This window comes from Leishmania mexicana, chromosome 7 (assembly GCF_000234665.1).
Source record: "Leishmania mexicana MHOM/GT/2001/U1103 complete genome, chromosome 7".
Taxonomy (NCBI): domain Eukaryota; phylum Euglenozoa; class Kinetoplastea; order Trypanosomatida; family Trypanosomatidae; genus Leishmania; species Leishmania mexicana.
Genome location: NC_018311.1, coordinates 164,595 through 183,232, shown reverse-complemented (window position 1 = coordinate 183,232; position 18,638 = coordinate 164,595). Strand labels below are relative to the sequence as shown.

General features: G+C 64.0%; 3 protein-coding genes across 3 annotated transcripts; all 3 read left to right on the top strand.

Moving 5' to 3' along the window:
* Positions 1-191: 191 nt before the first annotated feature.
* Positions 192-2,027, top strand: LMXM_07_0400 (conserved hypothetical protein; the record flags this gene model as incomplete). The annotated part of the gene is made up of 1 exon (XM_003872136.1): positions 192-2,027. The coding sequence occupies one exon, from the start codon at positions 192-194 to the stop codon at positions 2,025-2,027; it is 1,836 nt and encodes a 611-aa protein (XP_003872185.1).
* A 1,024-nt stretch (positions 2,028-3,051) lies between these two features.
* Positions 3,052-5,739, top strand: LMXM_07_0390 (conserved hypothetical protein; the record flags this gene model as incomplete). Its single annotated transcript, XM_003872135.1, has 1 exon — positions 3,052-5,739. The coding sequence occupies one exon, from the start codon at positions 3,052-3,054 to the stop codon at positions 5,737-5,739; it is 2,688 nt and encodes an 895-aa protein (XP_003872184.1).
* Positions 5,740-6,551: 812 nt separating this feature from the next.
* On the top strand, positions 6,552-17,210 carry LMXM_07_0380 (conserved hypothetical protein; the record flags this gene model as incomplete). Its single annotated transcript, XM_003872134.1, has 1 exon — positions 6,552-17,210. The coding sequence occupies one exon, from the start codon at positions 6,552-6,554 to the stop codon at positions 17,208-17,210; it is 10,659 nt and encodes a 3,552-aa protein (XP_003872183.1).
* Positions 17,211-18,638: the final 1,428 nt, after the last annotated feature.

Sequence of the window (18,638 nt, the reverse complement as noted above, 5' to 3'; positions counted from 1 at the left end):
TAGCAGGGTGAGCGCCAAACATCCCCTTTCGGTGAACTTCCTTAACCCCTCCTGCTCGCGTTGCTTCTCTTTGTCTTCGTGCGGGGGGGGGGAGGGGCGGCGCTCTGTCTATCTCTCTCTCTGCGCGTGTGTATCGCTGCTATTCTTTCTCTGTGTGTGACACCTGTGTGGGGTTCCTCTCTCCCTCTTTCATGCCAAGCTGTTCGTCGCCCTTCACCCGGGAGAGCGCTGCTGGCGCTGCCGGCACTGAGGACATCGATGACGCCCCGGGCTCGACGATTATCGCCGCCCAACGCAGCCGCCTCCGCGAGCTGGTGGATCGTGCATACAACGATGTGCTTCGCACTGTTCCCCACCTAAGGCCGCTCATGACGTTCTCAAAGTACGGCCTCGGTGTCACCCTCATCTTGTGCGTGACGGTCATCTGGGTGGCATCCTCGGTCTGGATCCAGTACATCTTCGGGTCCCTCGAGTTCAACAAGCCGTTCTTCCTCACGTACTTTAACACGACTGGGTTTTGCTTTTGGAACGCCGGCTTCTTTCTCTCGCCTCGCTGGCGGCGCACGCCATGGGATGAAACATCGCAGACGCAGCCGGTGTGCATCGAGGATGGACGGCTGGACTCGAGGGAGCCGTCGTCGACGGAGGAGGAGGAGGTGGCGGCGGTAGAAGACGACGGCAGCATTGGAGCAGTGAGGGAGGTGCCTCATCATAGCACGGCCGTGTCGGGTGTGAGCCCGACTTTCTCCCACGCCGTCCGACACTGTCGAAGTCTTGCAGAATGGGAGTTGCAGCGGTCAATGAACCACTGCTCACCCTCCTCGAACCTGGTTTCACATGCTGCACCGCATTCGACACAACCGCCCCACTACGGCCATGCTCCCCTGTCACGGTCGCCGATCACCGCCGTGAGTGTCCGCCACGCTGGAACGCCACCGTCGACGCCGTGGCTCCCCCCGGAGCAGGTGCTGTGTAGTGCTGATGTCACTGGCAGGAGTCTGCTGGTTGACAACGATGACATCGATGGCGGCAGCAACCTTGGCAACGCGCACGGTGTGATCAGGTCGACGGTGCGGTTGCACGTCGCGGACGAGTGCCGCGACTATTCCCTTCCCACCTCGTTGGCGTCGAGTGCGCGAGAGGAGGTGGTCAGTGTCATCCTGACAAATGAGGACCAGTTGGCGGACGCTGCCCTGTGGCAGGTCGCGACGCGCCGGGAAGTAGTGATTTCCTCAAAGATGCTCCGCCACAACGGTACCGGGGCGCCGCCGCGACGCCGCTATCGTCAGCGCGCGCGTCGGCAGCGCATTCGCCGCTACTCGCTCCGGCGCATCTGGCGGTGCGCGCTCGTCTTCTGCCCGCTTTGGTTTCTAGCCAACTACCTCTTCAACCTCTCCCTCTCGATCACTTCGGTGGCCTCTAACACGATCTTGAGCTCCACCTCGTCGATCTGGGCGCTCTTCTTATCCCACATGTTGCTGCGGCACCCTGTGGAGAGGAATCGGTTTGTGGCGGTTGTTCTCAGTGTCAGCGGTACAGTTGTGGTGGGACTGTCCGACAAGGACCCCGCTGGCGGGCACAGTACCGTTGGCGGCAACATCGTGGCGCTACTGTCCGCGTTCTTCTACGCCGCCTACACATCTGTGCTAAAGTTTCATCTGCCGGAGGATGAGCGCTTTTCCATGGGAATGGTGTTTGGCGCTGTCGGCGTCTTGAACTTTGTTTTCCTGTGGCCTGGTCTGGTGCTGCTTAGCGTAACGGGCGCGGAGAAGTTTGTGTGGCCATCCTGGCAGCAGTTCTGGCCCTTGCTCATGAACTCTCTCATCGGCACCAATCTCAGCGACGTGCTGTGGGCCCGCAGCGTCGTGCTCACTTCCCCGGTGGTCGCCACGCTTGGGCTGTCGCTCACCACCCCGCTTGCCATGGTCGTGGACGCCGTCTCCAAGAATGCGCACTTCAGTGGTGCCTACGTGGCCGGTGCCGTCCTTGTGATGGCGGGGTTTCTGCTCGCTAACTTGCCGATTTAGATCGACGTGTGGGTGTGTGACGGTGGCGCACGATAGGGGGAGCGTATTACGGCTGGATGGGTGGCAGAGGGAGGAGGGCCGCATTATGCTGTCCAAAGTACTGGAGTGCCTCTTGCTTTGGTGCTTCCCGTGCTTTGGACGCCTCCGCCTCCGCCTCTTCCTCTTCGTCACGGAGCTGTCCGGTGGGTGTGTTGGGTGTTCTGCCGTTGTGGGCGCCGTCTCCTCGGCCCATCCCTTCCCCCCTCCCTTCCTCTCTCTCGTAAAAAGTAGCCCTACCTCCACACGATCAACATCATGGCTGAGTATCAGACACACCCCTTTCCCCCTCTCCCTAGCGAGCAATCGCCTGCCTATGCGTGTCCGCGTTGGATCCAGAGGGGTGGGAGGGCGGGCACACACGCGACGCGGCATGTAGACGATGAAGCTCACTTGCAGGACCGCTGCTAAGACAGAGAGACGGAGAGACCGGATTGTCCATCCACCTGCCCGCCCAAGGCGGCGCAACCGGAGGACAGCGTCAAGACTGCTGCGAAGGGATCGGGAGCGATGATAATGCGGAATACCCGCTGTCCCGCCTCTTCGCTTCTCTTCCATTATCTCCCTCCCGACCCCGCTCATACCCTCGTGTACCCATGCGTGTGTGTGTGCGTGCGTGTGCGTGGGTGTGTGGTGTCTGCATGCACACATACCCGCCCTCCCCCTCGCCCCTGCCTGCCTCACACACACACACACACGGCCGGCTCCCCAACGGTTTCACTGCCACCTACGTTGTCCCTCCTCCCCGTCCTTCCCCCATCTCTCTCTCCAAAATTTGTGTTTCGTTTTCTCGGGACCGCCTCGTACGTCTTCTCCGCTTTGTGGGCTGACATGTCAACGCCATGCCGTCCGTGCAGTCATCGCCGCTGCACCGCCTCATGAATGAGCGCTGGTTCTCAGGGTTCGAACGTATCGCTCTTTTCTCGGGCACCCTCCCCCTCCTCCCCCCTCCCCCACTCTCCACTCAGTGGTGTGGACTTGCCAGGAAATGGAGGACCTGTGCCCTCGACGGGTGTGGGGCTTCTCGACGGGGTGCATCCTTGCCCCTCGGTGCTGGACACTCGACGTGGCCTCTCACCACCTCTCTCACACCCCTGTGAAAGGCAGCACGGCCGCCACTGATCCGGCCGCCCCGGGCAACAAGAGCATCAGAGGAGATGCACTCCCGCTCGGCACGTCCAGCAACACGGCGCGCTTCGAGAGCATGGACGAGACCGGGGCAACACTGTACGTGACGGAGCTGTTTGTGCCGTATGCGAGCCACGTGGACGTCACTGGCGCAGCTGCATCAGACGCTTCAGGGCAATCAAACTGGTGTGCAGAGAGACTGCGAGCAAGCCTCCTACGTCAACCCTCGTGGCGGGCCAGCCCGGCCCACGGGCGTGATAGCGCGGTGTCTCCCGCAACTGAGGCGGCGGAGAGCGGGTGCGTCGAACGTGAGCGTGCGCCGCTGCGCGCATGGGTGGTGGAGGTCACGGCACTTCCCCCGCCTCCCTCGACTCTCGCGGCGGTGCCGCCGTCCACGTCTGCCGACATTGCCACCACCACCCCCGCTTCCTGCTCGATAGCGGCTGCGCTGCTACCCTTTTTTCGAGTCTTCCTGGAGGTGGTGTGGGACGGCGGCACGTCGACATCGGCGGTTTCTCGCACCGTCGACGATGCGGTGCACCGCATCCTGGCGCACCTGGACTCACTTTACCGTACGCCAACCCTTGAGCTGGATGGCTTCCGCTGCTTCGTCGGGAGTGCAGCAGCCAGCGGCGCTGCTCCGGGCGGGTCGGCGCGAGTGTCTCCGCTGACTGCCAAGGCACTGACTGTTGCATCTGTCGTCACGCAACTGCGGGAGCCGTGCGCGCCGCACGCGCTGGCGGATATGGGAGGTGACGCTCCCAGCTCAGCCTGGGGGGTGAGCCTCTACTCGGCCGCTGGCGCGGCGTTTGTTCAGCTACTCCAACCCCCCTGCTCTTCACGACAGCCGCCACAGCAGCACCAGCGTGCCGTTGACGAGGCCCATGGAAGCAGGTCGTGCTGGAGCCTGTACCTCGTCTCCGCATCTCTTGCCGCCAGGCATGGAGGTGCCGCCTCTGCCGTGCAGCACCTTCTCCAGCACGACCTGCAGCTGTGCTGGGAGGGACTGGCACTGTCCACGTCGATAGCGGGAGCAGAAACGGTGGCTGCGGTAGCTGCGCTCCCACTGGACAGCGCAGACGCCGAGCCGAGCTCCATCTACAGCTTTCCCTCGGTAGAGCGGGCGTGGGAGGCGCATGTGGGTCGTTTTCTGAGCCAGCAGCGGCGTCAAGTGCACACGAGGGGTCTGGCTCGAGATGATAGTGATGTGGAGAGTACTGTGGGGCGTCACGACACTGTGCGTGAGTGGGAGCTGCGCAGACTTTCATCGTCGTCTCGTCCGGTGTTGGAGCAGCTTGGCGCCGTGCTGCACAGGGCAGAGCTGCAGCAGTGTGTCGTGGATGATCCATCGCTAAGCAGCGGGGAGCGTTCCATGCGTCTGGTCGCACGCGATGTTGGGGCTCCGCTGGTTGCACCGCGGTGCACATCGTACCTTCTACGCATTTTCCGCGGCGCTGCCGGTGACGAGCAGGTGCGTGCCAGTGTCTCAGACGCCCACGCGCACGGCTTTTCAGCGGCGCAGACGCCTGCACCTAGTGATGCAACACATGCAGCCAGACAAGGGGAGGAGCGGTATGTGCTCCAGCTGCACGCACCGCGGGTGCTGAGTACCCATGCACTGGTGGTGTGCATGTCTGTCCCCACGTCGTTGGTTGCAAGTGAGTGCCGCCCGGCGAAGGACACCGCGACGGAGGCGGGTGCGGAAGCGAGGGCCTTCAGCGCAGACGATGCCGGCTCTTTGGCAGCAGCCGCTCTTAGGGCGATGTACCGCATTGCTCCCTACGCCCCTTCGCTTTGGCTGCCATGCGAGGTGGCGCTGCGCGGCGGCAGTGGCGTCTGCTCACGGTCAGGCAGGCTCCTCCTCCACGTCCCCGCCGGGGACGCGCGCTATGCCAACATCCACGTGGCTCCGGTCGCATCGAACGCGTTCACCACCCTTGGCTCCATCATCGCATGGGGTCCCCAAAGCCCATCGCCACGCCAAGGAGACGCTGCCGGCCACGACACCTCGTCGCCCGTTTCCCCCACATGTGGCTCCCTCGCTAACACGTGCGCGGTGTGGACGCTGATCGGTGACGGCCGCAGCGCCGCCGCGTACCTTGAAGACACGGTGTCCGAGTACATGTACGACACCGGCGCTAAGAGTCTTCTCAACGTGGGGCAGCCGAGCCAGCACGAGCGCCAGCCAGGCCTGCTCGTAGTGCGACGAAAGCCAAAGAAGCGGTACAGCACGACCGGCTCCGAAACCGTGTCTGGGGCGGCTAAGGGGGCAGTGTCATCTCTTGCCGTGCGAGAGGTGTGCTCCGCGTGGCTGGATGTTGGTGAGACGCACCGGCTGTTTCTTTCCGTGCGCGATGCCGGAATGGGTGAGGTGTTGCTGGCCAAGGGCTCACTCGTCGGGCCGCACACCGAATTCCTCCACAGGGACGGCAAGAGTCGCGACGCTATCACCGCCGCATTGGAGGTGGCCAGTCGCGCGGAGGAGACGGCGCTGGAGGAATGGATAGGCGGCATTGCTGCTGCTGCCGTTGCCCCACAGCGCCGGTGATGGCAGGACACACACACACACACACGCACACACGTGCGATGCGGGCTAACGGCGACGTGTGTTGTTTGAGTCCGCGGCACGCGAGGGCTGTGCCTTGTCGGGCATCCTTCCCTTCGTCACTTTCGTTTTTTTTTCTCGTGCGTGTGCACCATCGCATCTTGTCACACATCACCCCGGTCGCCGTGTTCGTGCCTGCGTTTAGCTGCACGTGTGTGTGTACCGCTTCAGCCGTGTGTGCAGCGAGGAGTGGTGGTGGGGGACTCTTCTGCCAATCCGGCGCTCTCCTCCTCTCCTCGGGCTTGTGCCTCCCTTTAGCACACGTCACCCAAGAAACTGTCACAGGTGCGATCTGTGTCGAAGAGGCGCAAAGGATTGCGGCTATCCTTTCCCCGATCCTTTATCTCTTGCTGATGACGACATGGTCTCTCTCGCAAGGACCGCGCCGCACCCCTATCCTCGTACTGCAGTGCTCTGGCTCTCTGGGTGTTTGTGTGTCGACATCCATCTGCACCGTGTTCATCAGCTCACGCACGTCTTCGCCTTCCTTGCGCATCTCGCGTGCATTCGTGCGCTCCATGCCCCACGGCTTGCCGCCCCCCTTTAAGGTTTGCTTCCTTCGCTTTCTCTCGCTTACTCTCCTTGTGGGGGGCGTAGCTGACTTGTGCGCGCATACACTGACGCAGTGTGCCTGTGCGTGCTGCGTGTGCGAGCGTCGTTAACACCGTGCGCACACGGTATCACAGAGCTGCTTCCCCACACGCACACACGAGAATCAGAAAATGAGCATTTTTCACGAGGTTGCCGCTCACGACATGTCGTCACCGCCACCATCATCGTTGTCTCCGCCTCACGAGCCACCGCGCGTGCTCTTTCCACAGGAATGCTCCCATGACACGCACTGCATGAGCCATAGGGGCGACCTCTACACCGCCCTCATCACGGGAGGAAGCAGACTGGTGCTGCTGAAGAACGGTGTCGTACTAGCGCAAAGTTGCCCACTGTTCGACGAAGCGCCGACGGCGGCAGGCGCAGAGATGGCGACGAGTACCGCGCCCACAACTGCCGAAGCCGCTGCCACAACGGCGTCGAGAGGAGCGACAGCCTGCACACGGGGCGAACCTGCTCGGGCATTGTCGGCCTCGGCGTCACGTGTGTGCGCCGTGTCCGTGCACCATTTCACCGATGATGTCTTGCGCGTTGCCGTGGCCACGACAGCGGACGTGTTTTTGTTCGAGTTCGATGGTGCTGGGCAGCTGTGGCGCGACACCCGTGCGTCTTCGTTTTGGCGAACAGCAGAGGACACCGACGCGGTGCACGCCAGCTGGATACCACCGCCGTCCTCTGCCGCCGCGTCATCGGGCAAGGCTGGGTGTTCAGCAAGTCGATGCACATCCATGCAAGGGCGCAGCAACGTTTTCCAAACATCGAATGCGTCTTCTTCGTCCGCCGCAGCGTGGGGCTCTGGCCCTATCACGAGTGGCGGCCAGCCAACGCAGAGGCAGTGTGGTTTCACAGGGGGACTGCGGTGGAGACGGGTGGCCTTCCGCTTAGACGGGACGTTGTTGGCCACTCGCCCTGGACTGACCGAGGACGGCAACACTTCCCTCTCTTCGACCACCCCAAACCGTGGCACCACGCTCACCCCTGCGGGCGTGAGACTGAGAGGTGCGAGTGCCGCTGCTCCTGCTACTGCCGTGCCGGTACGTATATCTACGCCCGCGCATCCCTCCGTCGTGCGAGCAGTGGACTTTGTCAGCGTGGACACGTTGTGCATCGTGCTCGACACAGAGGCGGTTCTGGTCGTGCTCGGTAATAGCAATGACGCGCCGGCGCTCACCTCTGTTGTAGGCAGCGCCGCTGCTGCCGTGGAGCTGCCGGATCGCGTAGTGTGGCGTTCCATGGGGGCCTACCGCAGCCTCGCTGTGTGTCGTGTGAATCACCACGTTGCCCTCGCATTGGGGCATGCCACAATGGTCGTCTTTCCTTCCTGCGTCTTCCCTGCGGATAGTCAGGTTCCCATGTCGTCCCCCGCGTCGCCGGGCTTGGTGGGCGAGCGCTGCTTCAGCAGTGTTGCATCCACGACCACTCCTTCCCTGTTCTCTACAAACCCCGCATCAGGCGGCGCACACGTCACCGCGACGGTGGAGAGCCGCGACTTCGCTGTCGCACCAACGCCGGCCTTCTTGCCAACGTCGCACCCGACCCTGGTCAGAGGCTTTGCCGGAACGCCTGGCCAACCTACAGGGACGCCTGGAGCGTCCGCGTCGCCCGCGGCTGGGGGGTACACGACGCTGGCGGAGCGCGCTCTCACCACCTCGGTCGGCATCTACCACATCACTGACATGCAGTGGCACTGTGTTTCATCGCACACGCTGCTCTGCGTCACGTGTACGCGCCCGCAGGAAGAGACGGGATACATGATGTTGTATACAGTGCAGTCACTGTCCAACGTGCGGCGGTACACGAACGTCATGAGAGAGAACGCTGATGGCGGGTGGGGGCCGTGCCGAGGCGGGTACGAGGACGAGGAGCTAGACATCGCTGACGCAGGTCTCGGCTTGTGTGGCAGGAGCGTCAAGAATATTGTGCAGCTTGTCCCCGCCGGTGTCATCGTGCTAGCGTACACCCCGTCTTTACGGATGCCCGGGCTTCACGCGCACCCGTGCGCGAGCGGCAGCCCTGCATTTTTGGTTGGGAACGCAACATCTCCGGCGTCCACAGCCGCCACGCCGCTGCACACTTCCTCGCTGCAACTCGAGACGCCAGACGTTGCGGCGCTCTCTGTCAGTACGGTGGCCGGGACGACGTGGGGAGGGGCGCCGCCGCCGCCCATTGCCGAGATGCATACGAGCCTTGTCCCGAACTTCTCGCACTTTGCGGAGGCCAACTCGCTGAGCAGCCGCATGGAGTTTGTGCACGTCGAGGGTGACGGCACCGTGCGGACGTCGAGTTACGCGTTTGGGCGACAGAAGCACGCAAGTTTTGCCAAGCAGCGCGCCGTCGGGCTGGCTTGTAGGGAGCTGTTGCAGCCTCTCCTGCTCCTTTACAGCTCCCTGGTGAAGGTCACGGTTCTGCCAACGTGGCGTACGCGACCCATCGAGCTCGGACACGATACCAGCAAGCAGCCGTGTGCGGTGGAGCTTATGCTCGGCGGGGCGCGGCGGTATCGAATGGTGCTGCGCTTCACGAGTGGGGTGGTGCTAGCGGTGATGGTGGACCTCTCCGCCGCTGTGTATCGGGTTGAGTGCTTCCTGGCTTTGGGCTGCGCGCCGTTGTTGTCTCTGCGGACCGTGGTGCCTCTGGCAGAGGCTGAAAAGGTGCACAGGCAGCCGGCGCCATCATTTGTTTGGAGCCCCGCAGGCTCGTCGACGATCCTCATCGCCGGCTTGCTCGGCTTCCCCACACCTGCGCTGCCGATCCCATCCGAGACGCCGCTGAGCCTGCCGAAGGCCCCCGAATCGTTTCTGGAAGGCGAGAAAGAGGGCGCTGAGGACTCGGAGGCTGCGCAGCGGGCTGGCGGCTCCACCTCGGCCGATTTGCCAGTCGTAACGCGCACCGTCTCCGCCACCTCATCGCGCAACGCTACTCACGCCGCTTCGGACTCCGCAGAGACTGTGATGCCTCCTCGGACCGTGTGGGCTGTGGTGCTGCTGCAGGTAGAGCCCTCTGGTATGCAGGCGCGAGTGCTCACGGTGGCACCGCTCACTGAGGTACACATCCCTGGGGTCTCGTTGACAGGTGCTCACGATGGGGGCGGCAGCGGTAGCGACGCGCAAGACGCACGTCAGCAAGCGAGTGCGCAGGCAGCTGCGAGTGCCGCCTCCACGTCCGCTAGGGATGTACCGCCAATGCCACTGACAACCGCCTCGACCGCTGCAGCAGCGGGCTGTGCGGCGCAGGTGACGGAGGACGACGTCGTCTCTTTCATGACTCTCAGGTGCCCGGAGAAGCTTCGCTTCATGCCGGCACTGCTGAAGGCGGCTCAGCAGGACGCGGGGCGTTTGCTGGCACAACTCATCGCCAAGTACGGGGCTATGGAGGAGAGCGGTGAGGCCGTCGGCGTCACCCAAGCGTCAGAGAAGGGGGCCAGGATGGATGACGGGGAGGTTGAAGCGGTGCCGGTCATGTCTCGCCCCCACCCCGTTCTGCGTAGTCTGTCCGTGCTGACCAGTGGCTGCATTGGGCCAGGAGGTGAGGTGCTGCTGCTGGTTCGCGCGAACGCGCTCTGCGGCGGCAGCAGGGAGGGAGGCGAGGGCGGTGGTGCTGCGGGGCTGATTCGACTCCGTCCACCATGCCTCGAGGCACTTGCCCCGGTACACCACCTCGTGGCTGCCGGAGGTTGCTACATCCCTTTCGAGCCCATTGTGGCCGAGTATGTGCCGGTGCTTGCAGAGGTGCAGCAGCGGTGGTGGTCAAAGCCGCTGCGGCCAGCCCAACTGTCTTCGACGTGCGGGGATACATCACCAAGACGCTTGGAGGGCTGGGTGCAGGATGTTCGAGAGGCGTTGTGCGCCTGCCAGCGTGTCTCTGCCGCTGCGGAAGGGGCGGCGGTGGTGCAGTGCCAGGTTGTACCGGGATCGCCCGGGACAACGTACGTTCGTGTACGTACTCCGCTGTCACCGGACACCGGCGAGGTTGGTGCGCCGACTTCCCTGCAGCGCCTTTTGTTGCCCTCCACGATCGACCCGAGGAGCATCACATGCGTGACCGGCGCCCTGCTGGTGAACAATGACGTTGTGATCGGTGTGCTCTGCCGCACCTCAGAGGTCAGCAGTGGCGCTTCCTCCGTCTTGTATCTCTACGGTTGCCCAGCTACTCAGTCGCTCGCGGCGTCTAGGAAAGCTACCGCTGCTGCTACGGCGAAGCCGAGCGACAACACTGGCGTGGCGGCGGCATGTCTCGCTTCAGGCTCTTCCGAGTTTGGCCTCGAGGCAACGCTGCCCGGAGTGGACGCCTTCTACCTCAGCGCAAGTGGCGAAGCCGTGGTGCTGCGACGGTGGCCGGTCCAGGTGGGTATGGGACCACCACCGCCAACAGAGAGCGCCGCCGTGCACGGGTCGCGGTTCGAGCGCTGGCTGCGCTGCTTTCCCAAAGGGAGCGACAGCGGCTACTCCTACGTCCAGGACTGCGCGTGGTGTCCGCCGTGCGGAGTCACCGGCGGGCTGCCCGGAATCGGTGGCCGTGGCTCGGCAGTCGCCCCGGAAACGGTGACGGCTCTCATGACTCTGGACGTAACGGGGGCGTGGGGGGCAAGCCCCGTGGGCCTCTCGGTAGCAGACGCGGCAAAGCTGGGCAGCAGCCGCACGTCCACCTGCCACATACTCTACGCAACTACCAGCAATTCCTTCATTCATGTCCGCCAACTCCCGTTGCGCAGCAGCGGCGCCACAGCGAGCGCTTCTGGCAGCTCGTCGGCTTCCGTCCTCGGGGAGGCAGCGCTGCCGCAGTATCATCCCGATGCTGTTATGCAGCTGATCGGCATGGGGCGATGGAACGCGCTGGGGAAGGTGTTGACGTGCGTCGCGGACGCGGTGAGGGAGGTGGTGGCGCCGGTGGAGGCTGACGGAGCAGCCTCGACTGTGGATGAATCATCGAGTATGATGCTGTTCGATCAGTCCCCGGAGGAACTGGCGCGGCGCTTGTGCAGCTCGGCTGTGGCGCGCGACTTCCATGACCGTCCGAAGGTGACGCAGTACGAGGAGGTGCTGCGTCGGGTAACGCCGCCGCAGCTGTCTGTGGCGGCGTTACTCGCGGAAGAGATGCAGGCCAACGCGACGGCACCCGGGCCATCTTCCCTGGCGCCTTCCACGACGGCAGGTGTCCGCTTTTATGACTTCAGCGCCACCTGCGGCGCCCTGGTTAGCGAGCTTACCCAACTGCTTCCTCAGGTCACCCTGGGCAGACTGGATAACCACGAGCACCTGAAGTTGCTGTGCATCTTGGAGGCCTTACGTGACACGTTGCCGCTGAGCCGCAGCGTCGACGAGGCAGCCGCGCGGTATCTCTTCTACAGTCGCTACGTGGGCCTTGGAAGACGCCTGCAACTGACGAGCGCAGACACGCCAGCTGCTGCCGCCACGGACTCGTGCGCCCCCATCAACTCCGTGTTGCACTTCGAGGTTGCCCGCACCGCCACGCGCATCGTCACAACGGCATCTTATATGTGGGCGGCCATGTCCGACTCGCAGTCGACCCTCCTATCGCTCTTGTTCGACAGGGCAAGCACGGTGTACGTGGACGGCGGCGCTGGTGGTGGTGCCGCCGTCGGCGGTGGAGGCACAGGAGAGGCATTGGCGCCGGTGACAGGCGGGGCGTCGGCACAGGACCTGACCTGGGAGCAGGTGAAGCAGTCGGGGGTGGCGTTTTGGCTGCACTCTGCGGCTGACTTGCGCACCATGGCGGACCGCGTCGCTCGACATCAGTATCAGTCGACGAAGGAGCTGACCGACTGTGCACTCATGTACTGCACGGCTCGCAAGGTGGGCACGCTGGCGGCGCTGGCCAAGGCCCAGAACAACCAGCGGCTGCACGCCTTCTTTAGCCGCGACTTTTCGAAGGATGAGCACAATCGTGCGGCTGCCGCCGCTAACGCGTACGCCGCCATCAGCAAGAACATGCCGCAGTACGGTGCGGCTTTTTTTCTGCTGGCTGGTGACGTTCGGAGTGCTGTGCAGGTGCTGCTGCAGCGGTGTCACAATCCGTCCTTGGCCTTGTTCGTGCTGCGAGCAGCAGGCGACGCTCTGGAGGAGCAGCCATCGGGGGCGGAGACGGCTCTGGAGTGGTACATCGCGCAGCGTACGGCGGAGGCGGAGGTGTGTGGTGCGCTGGACATGTGGGAGCTGGCCTGCCTGAGCTGGATCGACGTCAACCCGCCACGGGTGTCGCCGGAAGTGGCGGTTCAGCGACGTATCCGGGCGCTGCAGCGCATCGCGGCCCACCCCACTGCGCACCCTGAGGCCCTCTGCGCGCTGCGCTACGCCAGAGACTGCGTGGCCGCCCTTGCCTATCGCGGCGACCAATTTCTCTCACCAGCTCGTGAGGTGGTGTTTCTGCTGCGGCTCGGTCGGTACTGCTTGGCGCATCGACTAGGCCTGAATGGCTACCTGCACTACCACGACGCGGAGGCGCTGCTGCGGGGGCTGCGGGCAGAGACAGCAGCGGCGGCTCGCTCTGGTACCCTGCAACGCACAAGTAATGGTGGGGGCACGTCTCGCAGAGCGCCGCCGCAGACGGCGAAAATGGCGGCCGACTTCAACACCGGAACGCTTCTCTTTCGTGGGTTTGGTGGCAGCGACGACGACGACGAGGGCGGGAGCGATGACGGTGGAGCTCCCGCGCATGCAAGACAGGGCAGCTCCTCTTCCGCTGTGGGCGTCAGCGCTGCTGACGCCTCTTCGCCATTGTTCACGCTGTCCGATGCGGCGGCCGCTGCTGTGGAGGCGGAGGTGCAGTACGTGTACGCCCGCACCGGCGCTACAGGGCGGCCAGGCAGTGACGCTGCAACTAGCGCGAGTGTTACTGCGGACGCTGGCGAGTGCAAGGATATTCTGCGCCGCATGCTGCTGAGCTTTACCACTGCCTCGTCCTTCATGCCGATGTCGAACATGGCGGCTGCCGATGGTGGTGGCGGGGGAGCGGAAAGCGGGTTGATGCCGTCGCTTGCCACGTCGTCCTCCTCGGCCCGGGCCAACCCGCACGCACTCTTCCAGCAGCTGCTGACATCGCTCCTACATCTGCTATCGGCCGGGGAGGCCAATGCGCAGCCGGAAGTGCCGTCTTTGAGTATCACCCCCCGTAAACCCGCAGACGGGGGCTGGTGCGCCCTGTGCGTGCCCCTGCTTCACTTCCTCCTGAGTAATGTGGCGTTGGAGTGTGCCAACTACATCGTGCTGCTCGCCCTTCAGCGTATCCCTGTTTCCACGGAAGGGGTCCTGAAGGCCGCGGTGCAGGCGAAGCTTCTGTCGGACGACGGTGACGAGGTGCAAGGAGCCAGCGCCACGCCTCCCCCCGATGCTGATGCTGCTACGACGGCACCGCCACTCACTGCATCCCCATCCCCATTGCACCGTCCTCTGACTGCCTTTTTTCATCTTCTCGTGCACCACATGAGACGGCACTACCGTGACGCGTGGGCAGCGGACGGCGGTCGCCTCGGTGGTGGGCAGGCATCCACGTCACCGGGTCGCCAGCTAGAGCCAGGCGGCGGCAAGGGTTGGGTGTGGGGCGTGGGCAACGACGATGACGCGGAGGCGGTGGCGGAGGAGGATGACACGATGCGTGGCAGCAGCGAAGACGACGATCAGGTCCATCGGAGCATGTTCGATGCGCTGCTTGCTGCTGGCGTCGCAGAGGAGGAGTCGAGCGATCGCGGGGCGCGGGTGTGTCGGCCGTCTTGCAGTGCAGGGGCAAGCTGGCGCAGCTTTAGCCCCCGGGCCGACGCGGATGGCGCCACCATCGATGGCGACGCACCTGGCGACTCGATGCCGCTGCGCCTTACAGACTCGGCTCAGGTGTCGCTGCTGCTCTCGTGTTGCCAGGCTCAGCTACACTTGCGGCTTATGGCGCACCTCAAGCAGCTGACACAGGCGGAGCTGGACTCGGAGGTGATTACGCCGACCACGCAGCGCGCCATGGACGCCGGGATCCTCTATGCCGATGCGCTCTCCCCGGAGGCACAGGCGGCGGTGGTGCAGCGTCGCCTACTTCAGTGCACGCTGCTGCTAGACGTGACGTCGCGTTGGAGCACGCTCTCGGAGGAGTGCATGATGCGCATCTACGCCGCGCAGCCGCAGTACGCGCCCGGTCCTTTGACGGACCCCAACGGCGTTTTCTTAGAAGTGCAGCAGATGGTGAGCCTGATGCGGGCGGTGTTGGTGGCGGTGCTGGACGCTCCGCCGAGATATATGCAGGCGAGCGCTTCTCAGGGGACGGCGGAGGCCTCAGCGGCAGCCGAATGTGGCTGTGCGAAAAAGGAGGCCCACGATGGGGCGTCCGATCCTGTGACGCCGCCGCCGCCGGGGAAGTCGACAACCTCGTGGTTAGAGGACAACACACTCACGCTGCTGGAGTTGTGTGCGACACAGCTGGAGCTGTTCTGGACGCTGCCGGCGCCGGCACTGGCACAGTGCTCTCAGCTGGCAGCACCGACCCGCGCGGCGGTGGAACTGCTGCAGGAGTCTACTGCGTCACACACGTCGGCGCGAGCGCTGCTGGAGGGTATGCTGCGCCCAGTGAAGGTAGCAGCAGATCCCCTGGCGGATCACAATCGTCTCAGCAACGCGGGCACGCGTTTCAACGACGCCGCCTCCGCCTCCCAGCGCCTCTTTGCCTTCTCAGGTTCAGCGACACCGGCCTCCTCGTCGCACAGGACACGGACGGCGTCTCCCTCGGCACCTGACGTCACACCGTCGCCGGATGAGCCACAGCAGTGTAACGGCCACACCGATGTGTACTGCCCCGCACTCTCCTACATGCAGCTGGCATGGATGCGGCGGCACCACACGCACGCACTGCTGCGGGGGCTGCTGCTCATGGTGACGTTGAATCGCGGTCAGGGACAGGGCCAACGTCCTGTCAGCACCGACCGCCTTATTCTTGCTCAACACAACCACAGTGCCACCGGGGTTCACTTCGACGCCTCCAGCTGCGACAGTGTAGTGTGGACGACTGAGTCCGGCACCTCGGTTGGTCACGGCTTCCGCGAACTCCTCGCCGGGGACAACGAGGAGGCGCTGTGGAAGCAGGCAACAGAGCGCAACTTGGCGACGGCCGCCTTCACTCTTGGGCTGACTGCACAGCACGAGCGGCTCCGCCTGGCGATGGAGCACGCGGAGCAGCAGTACACACCCGCTGTCATCGCGGCGGTGGCAGCCAAGTCAGCGCTCGAGAGTCGACCGCGGCTTGGCGAGGCGGCCAATGCGATGCCGTCCAGCCACCCTCACCTGCCGTTCTTTGTCTCTCGGCACCTCGACGGACACCTCGACCTCTACCCCTTCGCGTCTCAGGAGTGCGTAGCGAGCTTCCGCTGTGCGGGGCGTCACGGCCAAAGCGCGATGGGGAGTTGCAGCGGTACCAACGGCGGCGTTGGCACCAGCAGCAGCAACGCATACGGATGGCGAGCGTGGGGGGTAGCGGCGGGGCCCACCGCGGCCGTACCGGCACACAGCGCGCGGCTGGCTTGCTCTGGAGGGGGTGCAGCTGTATCCTCATGGCTCGACCGCGATGGTCGCTACGCCGTCACCCCCGTTGCTTTCTCCCCCAACGGCTACATCATCGCCGTGGGTCTCTCTGACGGCTCCGTGGCGGGCTGGCGCTGTGCCGCGGCGGCAGTGGAGAGCCCGCCGGCCTTCTTCGTTCCGCAGCTGTTCGCCCCCTTCGGGATACGCAGCTGCACGTTCTGCGGAGATCGGAGCTCGCTGGTGGTGGTGGTCGGGGTGGCCAAGGAGTCGCACCAGTATCGGTGTGGCTACGCCACCGCTGACTCAGCGCCTTCTCTTGGCATCAGTGCCGACGCACCACTGTCTGGGCTCGCCTCTCCTTTGGTGGCCTCGTCCGTTGCAGCAACCCTCGACTCCGCATCCGCCACGTGGCCCACCACGCCCGCGAGTTTCGATGCTGGAGAGATGGTGGGCGAGATGCTGATCCTGGATATCATGCTGGGCGCCGGTACCATCACGGCTCGGTGCGCGCTGCCCTTCATACCCTCCTACGGTGTCTACATCACCTCTCTGCGAGCGGTACTGATGGTGTCCGTGGACGGCATGCTGGCCACGTACGCGGTGGCAACGGGCAGGTTAGCCGTACTGGGGACGGTGCCCGTCACGACGGTGCTGCGGTCTGCGCTGGGGCCGTCGCTCGGCGCCGACGGCGGTGATGCCGGGGCGGGCGTGGCGTCGTCTAGGAGTGGCGCATCGGAGAGCGATACGGTCTACATCACATGTGTGGCGCGCAGCAGCTACGACCCACTCGTTGCATTCGGCGTATCCAACGGCCTGGTGCTGCTGTTGCACTTCCGCAGCATCAGTGCGGCGATGGCACGGACGGAGCGGCGGATCCGAGACGAGGGCGAGGACACGTTTGTGTACTACCCACCACCCGTGTTTTCCGCCGGCTTCGACGCAACCGGGAGCCGCCGCAGCAAGCGCGGAGCTGCTCAGCACACAAAGAGCTGCGCGGTTGCATCGATGAGCGTGAGAGCGCGGGTGACGAGCGAGGTGGCGGCGCCGGCGATGGGCAGGGAGTTTCTCGCACGGCTTCCAGAAAAAACGGTGTTGAGTGAGGCAACGTGCATGCAGGTGGCGCCGCACATCAACACCCGCAGCGCCATCGTGGATCTCGTGTTTAGTCCGTCGATGCTGCTGGCTGGGTTGGAAGATGGAAAGGTGATGGCGGCCTCGCTCATCGCGCACGCGACTCGAGCGCGTCTCACGGCCGGCTGTACGATCCCGAGCGATCTGCTAGAGTGGCTGTGAGCCCTAAGTGTGTCTGCACGCGCGATGCTTGCGCGTGCAGACAAAGCCTTTAAGTGACATGAGTGGCGTGCGAGGCTCTTTTTGTGCGCGCGTCTCTCCTGCATTTCTTTCGGACGTCTCTGCGTGCGTGTGTGCGTGACATATGCGCACGAAAAAAAAGAAAAAAACGCGAGACACCCCAGAAGCCCATCCAACACCACCCAATGGGTGCGGTGTGTGCCGTATCGCGAGGCGATCAATCGCCGAGCCCGCACGGGGACTGCTGCGGGTACTGCGTCGGACATGCTTCTCGACGCACGCGCGAGCTGCCTCCCCTCCCTCCCCCGAACACGCACGTACACAGGGATAAAAGCACACGGCAAGCGACGCCGAGACACTTTATATATATGCGTGGATGTTTGTGCTCACACGAGTTGGGTCTCCCTCCCTCTCCCTTCCTCTCTTCACCTTATGTTTGGTGCTGTGTGTTGCCCTTTCGAAGCTCTTCGACACTCACTCGTCCGCCGCCGCCCCGCCGCCGACACCATCATCACTATCATAGTCTTCCCCCGCCACCCCTCCCACTCTATCCCTGTTCCACCTGCGTACATCTGCAGGCGTCAGCATAGCATATTTCTTCTCTGCTACTTCTGTGCCTCCTGACCCCCACCCTCTTCTCCAGCAGCAACCCCCCCGCCGATCACATCAAAGGTGAGCCGCTGTGCGTGCGTGCGAGTGTGTGTGTGTGTGTCGCGTGACGGTGGGGCCACCGCCTCCGGTCGATATTGGTGCGCACTTGGAGGAAGAAGGAACGGAGACTGTGCGTCTGCCCCCAAGAGACACGCGCACGCACACGGACGTAGCTGTGGCGAGGCGCGGAGCGTGTGAGGGCACCATCTGGCCCTACTACCCTTCATCTCTCGCTCTCGCTCCCATCAGCGGCTCTCGCACCGTACTCCTTGTGCTGTTGGGCAGACGCCTTGTGGGTCCTCACAGGCTTGTACAAGCCTGCCGCGGAGGCAGCCCCACGCAACGGCGGAGTTTGCGGTCCGCTTCTTTACGTCCTTTTCTCTTCCTTGATTCTGTTTCGCTTGCGTAGTTCTTCGGCCTCCCGTGTACCCCGCTACCGGCGCAGAGGAGGTCTTGTATCTCTCGAACGTTTTGCGTCTTCGGGGGCCCGCCCGTGCGCCTCCATCTGAGGGACACCACGGCTGTCGGTTTTACCTCCCAGCCACACCCCTCCGCACCTTCCTCGTTACTTCGCGTTTGTCTCTCTGGGTGACGGATGGGTCGAAGCGGCTCTGTGGTGGCACTGCTGCGGCTTCCTCTTCGTGTTGTGTGTGCGTGTGTGTGGTTGTGGTTGTGCTCTCCCGCCACCAGCACAAAGCGTGGCTTTGTCGTGAGCATCGGCATCCGTGACGACGACGACGACCACCACCGTCTTCTCTC